This window comes from Chaetura pelagica, unplaced genomic scaffold (assembly GCF_000747805.2).
Source record: "Chaetura pelagica isolate M959 unplaced genomic scaffold, ChaPel_1.0 scaffold171, whole genome shotgun sequence".
Classification (NCBI taxonomy): Eukaryota; Metazoa; Chordata; class Aves; order Apodiformes; family Apodidae; genus Chaetura; species Chaetura pelagica.
Genome location: NW_009952066.1, coordinates 465,462 through 470,202, shown reverse-complemented (window position 1 = coordinate 470,202; position 4,741 = coordinate 465,462). Strand labels below are relative to the sequence as shown.

The 4,741-nt window shown below is 40.7% G+C and overlaps 2 protein-coding genes across 2 annotated transcripts in view; one reads left to right on the top strand and one right to left on the bottom strand.

Moving 5' to 3' along the window:
- The window catches only part of RPS27A (ribosomal protein S27a), a 7,045-nt gene extending 5,466 nt beyond the window's left edge, over nt 1–1,579 (top strand). The window contains exons 3-6 of the mRNA XM_010004917.1: nt 110–164; nt 301–386; nt 962–1,093; nt 1,401–1,579. Coding sequence (XP_010003219.1) covers nt 110–164; nt 301–386; nt 962–1,093; nt 1,401–1,550 — 423 coding nt within the window. The 3' untranslated portion in view covers nt 1,551–1,579. The remainder of the gene's footprint in view (nt 1–109; nt 165–300; nt 387–961; nt 1,094–1,400) is intronic.
- Nucleotides 1,580–2,170: 591 nt separating this feature from the next.
- The window catches only part of MTIF2 (mitochondrial translational initiation factor 2), a 9,627-nt gene continuing 7,056 nt past the window's right edge, over nt 2,171–4,741 (bottom strand). The window contains exons 10-13 of the mRNA XM_010004585.1: nt 4,159–4,299; nt 3,165–3,329; nt 2,811–2,951; nt 2,171–2,415 (exon numbers count right to left, since the gene is read on the bottom strand). Coding sequence (XP_010002887.1) covers nt 2,246–2,415; nt 2,811–2,951; nt 3,165–3,329; nt 4,159–4,299 — 617 coding nt within the window. The 3' untranslated portion in view covers nt 2,171–2,245. The remainder of the gene's footprint in view (nt 2,416–2,810; nt 2,952–3,164; nt 3,330–4,158; nt 4,300–4,741) is intronic.

The following is a 4,741-nucleotide window of genomic DNA, read 5'->3' as shown; positions in this document are numbered from 1 at the left end:
AGGGCCGTGACTGCATCGCTGGCGTGGCTGCAGCGCCGCGTGGCTGCTCCGCTTTTCTGGGCAAATTAAAAGGCAAAGTGCGATTTAGCTCCGTTTTGTTTCATAATAGGTTGAGCCTTCTGATACTATAGAAAATGTAAAGGCCAAGATCCAGGATAAGGAAGGTAAGTTTAAACTGCAGTCCTTACTCTCTTTGTTGGATACAGGCCCTGTGCAGATGTGATTGTCTGCAGCAAGTTCTTTTAATATAGAATGTCACTGCCAGCATTCCTCATTTAATCTTCATTTGCATCACCTCAGGCATTCCTCCTGATCAGCAGCGACTGATTTTTGCGGGGAAGCAGCTAGAAGATGGACGCACACTGTCTGACTACAATATTCAAAAAGTGAGTAGGAAAGGTTGAGTTCTGGAGTACCAGCTGGCTGGCACTGCAGGAGCAGACTGACCCGTTCTGCTGGGTGTAACAAATGCTGTAAATGGATTCCATCCAAGCAGTTGGTTTAGGGGTGGAGAGCACTTCTGGCTGGCACATGCTTATGCTGGGACTAGAACTGGAAAGTTTCTACCAGCTTCTAGTTCTAGCACTTCCCTGTGGCCAGCTCTGGTGCTTGGCATGCTGCTTGGTGAGCTGCTTTGCAGGGCTAACTTGAAGACTCCTGCTCACACTTCTGCCAGATTAACCTGACAGGGAGCCCAGCAAGTGCCCGTAGGAACAAGGAGTAACAAAGAGCTGTCAGTTTGGCTTTACTACATCATGAAACTATAATTAAACCTTCTGCGGTTTGGGACGCAGCAGCCCACTGTTCTCTCTACTCATTTGCAGGCTTACCTAATCCTTTTAGAGCTTTTGTAATTGCCTGGTGCTGAAGATCTACTTTCTGTAGATAAAAGAAGCCTGCTTAAATAACACTTGTGTCTTGTGAAGGCATTTTGAGTCTGTTTCTTGTGCTTTACAAATAGGAATCAACTCTTCACCTTGTGCTGAGACTTCGTGGTGGTGCCAAGAAGAGAAAGAAGAAGTCTTACACTACTCCCAAGAAGAACAAGCATAAGAGAAAGAAGGTTAAGCTTGCAGTGCTGAAGTACTACAAGGTGTGTAGCACTAACTCTGTGAGGAGTAACTTGATAAAGACTCAGCTCTGACCAGGAAGGACATGAAGCTTATTACTAGTCTATATGTAGCCTGGCTTATTTAAAGTTCTTCTATTTGTAATTGTCCCATCTGTTATATAGAAGAGAAACTGACTGTTGCAACTGGGCACTTCTGAACTTTGCTTCCAAGGGTTGAATGTAGTAACAATCACCAAAACTATCTCACTAAATAAAAATGCTTGAAATTATCATTGGTGCTAAAAGCTGGCAAAGTTTATCTGAGATGTTGCCTCTTTGCCCTTCCCAGGTCGATGAGAATGGCAAGATCAGTCGTCTGCGCCGGGAGTGCCCCTCTGAGGAGTGTGGAGCTGGAGTCTTCATGGCCAGTCACTTTGACAGACACTATTGTGGCAAGTGCTGTCTGACATACTGCTTCAATAAACCCGAAGACAAGTAAATGTACTAGACAATAAAAATCTGAAGTTCTGTACAGTTTTAAGGATTTATTTTTGCTTCCTAGGGCACTGTTTCCTCTCTGCTGCTAAGTAAGAATAATCTGAAATTTTGGATGCTGACTGCCACCTAGCATGAAATACTTTGATTCTAGCTTTTAAAGAGTGGCTTTGGTTAGTTAAGTCTCCCTGACATGAGATAATGGCCAGCAGTAGCAGATTAAAAGAAAAAAAACAATCTAGCTAACCTTAGGAGTGGCCTCTTCAAACATGAGAAGAGTAGACAGTACAGTAGTTCCAGTCTGGAAAAACGGGAGATCAAGGGGTCTGAAGTTGTGCCTACAAGTGGACCAGTGCTAGATAAAAGGGTAGCAGAGTCCTGCTCAGAACATGCAGACTACATCCTGAATAACTACAGGAGCACAGAGGGGCAGCAAGATGGCTCAGCGATTTTGAAACCAATAGACAACTCCAAAAATACACTGGGATGGTTTTAGACACTTGGAAGTGCTTGCAGTTAACTGTTGTAGCTTGTCCCATGTTTCAGTGAGGTAAACCAGTTGCTTGGTAAGATTTAAAAGCAGAACATTTGTTACAAACATCAGGCATAAAGAAGCTCATGTGCATCTCAAAAGTTCGTTTAATGTTAAGACCTGAAGGCCAGCCAGGAGTAATAAATGTCCTTTAGTGTTAACGTATGTTAAAATCCTGGATCCCAGGAAGTTGTCTGTTGAACTTCTTTTTCTTCATAACAGATAATTTCGTCTCCAATATTGAATTCTATATACTTGTCCAAGCTCAATCCACAATCCATACCCATTTTTATTACCTGGACATCATCTTTATGATGCTTCAGTGATGATAAAGATCCTACAAAGAGAAAGTGCATCAAAGATGAGGGAGCCCACTAACATCAGAGCTTAATACTGTAGTTTGCCCTTCTTAAAAGAGTTCGTGTTTCAGCCTGTAGCTACAAAATGAAAGCAAGAGAGGACTGTGAGCACTTGCTGCTAATAGAAAATGGACATCCTTTCTAGAAGGTAAATGCTGTGATGCTACTGCATTTCTTCCAGAGTTGGTGGTTAGAAAAAGGTCTGGATGGCCACACAGTGGCATTTTGCAGCTCTAGTTGGAGCAGCTCTGTCCTAAACAGGATATGGGATTGATTGCTCTACAATCAGATGTGTGCATTTTGCACCAACTTCACAGGAGACTGGCAGTGTCTAGTATTGAATGCAAATACCCGTTCTGTGGCAATTACTTACCTTTCCAAATAACATCCCCTTTGCGGATTAATTTAAATTGAAGTTTTTTGTCTAGCATCCCCTTCTGTACTCTGCATCCAGCTACTGGAATTTTGTTTTTTCCTACTGTTACAGAGAAGGTGTCAAGAACAGAAGCTTCCCCTAAAAGGAAAAAATAAAGTTGCATGAAGTGAATGAGAATAACAAACTGGTAGTAAAAGCAAGGTACGTTCTTCCACTTACCAAGCTTTGTAACAAAAGAGAAAAGCAGCTACACAGGAATTTCAAATATTTGATAAAATAGGAGGTACGATTTCAGAATACACTTAAAAGCCACATGGAAAAGCAAAAAATTAACAGAAAATGAAAACTCACCTACTGTGTTCTCCACCACAGCTGGGGGCAGTCTGCTGTTTAGCTCATCTTTCAAGTCTTCAATAAGTTTGTAGATGATATTGTGAAGCTTAATTTTTATTCCCTTTTTAGCAGCCATCTTTTTAATATTTTCATTGGCTTTCACACTGAATCCAAATACAACACCTAATAAAACCAACCAGCAACTGATGACTACAAGAGATCACTCTTGACAGTAACTGAAAGTATCTACTGTGTCTATTCTGTAATGCTGGACTTGTATCACAGGTGAGAATTAGCAGTCAGCAATGCAAGAAACAACATTTTACTACTTCCCTTTTAAGGAAGGACCATTTACCTTTCCCATTATTGCATATCAACTGTACTAACCTTGAATCAAAACAACTGGTTTAAAAAAGCCCTTGTAGAAAGTTCCCTGATGGCAGAAGTGGAGGTATCAAAAGCAGAAACTAATGTTTCAACACCACACCTCATATAAAGGACAAGGATGTCCCATTTTGGGGCTGGAAAAACAGCTTGGTTGTACCACATAAAGCTGAAAGTGAACTCTAAATCATTCCTAGCCACCTGTGTCCTATGGCACATCTAACTACCTCTCACCCTCTACAGCAGGTGAGAACTGCAGTATACGAATGGGTAGAACTAGTTGTTGGCGCAGTCCTTCCAATTACTTCCCTCAGCAAAATACAATGCTTTTCCATGCTACCTTCTGGCTGCGCACTGTCTAAATATCATAAAGCAGGCTGGGTGTGGAGGCAAGAGTTTAACCCTAACAATTCAACTACCGGCAACAGCTGGTCAGAGTCCTTCCATTCTCATGACATTTCCAGCCTGTGCCCCTGCACTATTGTTTGATGGTAAAGGAAACATTTTCAAGATAGATTTAAGTTTACCTTATTGATGCTACTAATTATTATTGAGAAAACAACACCAGAATGAGACTTACCCATTTCAAGAGTTTATACTAATTGTAAAAGGATTTTTAAACACATACCATTAAATGCTTCAGCAAGGGTTATATCACTTTCACTGATATCTCCCATTCCAAAATGAAGGATATCCAATTTACATTCCTCATCAGCATCATAGCTATCCAGAATGTTCAGAATAGCTTCAACAGATCCATCCACATCACCTGTGTGTATAAACAGAAGTACTGCCAACTTTGTATACTTGAAACACACACTGAAGGAGAACTGAAGGTATGACAACTCCACACTATGCAAAATAGAATCTTTTGACACCTACTGTATTTTCAGTAGTATGTTAAAACATGTAACAAGTCTTATTAATGCAAAATATGAACTGAATTAACACCATAGGGCCAGAGGTTCCACATCTGCTGTCATTTTCAGGTCAAGTTTGCATAGTTTTTCAGCTGCTACTGTGACTGCTGGTGTATCAGTTAATGTAGGGTCAAAACAAGTTCTGCCTGTCCCACTTTAATGCATAATTGTTCTTGTCCTCCATTTTGCTGATGCAGTACTGCTGCTCATATAGATAGTATTGTTTTTTTTCAATTTATATTTCCTTAAATTTACATATATGTAAACTTGTATGGGTTTTACTCAGGCATT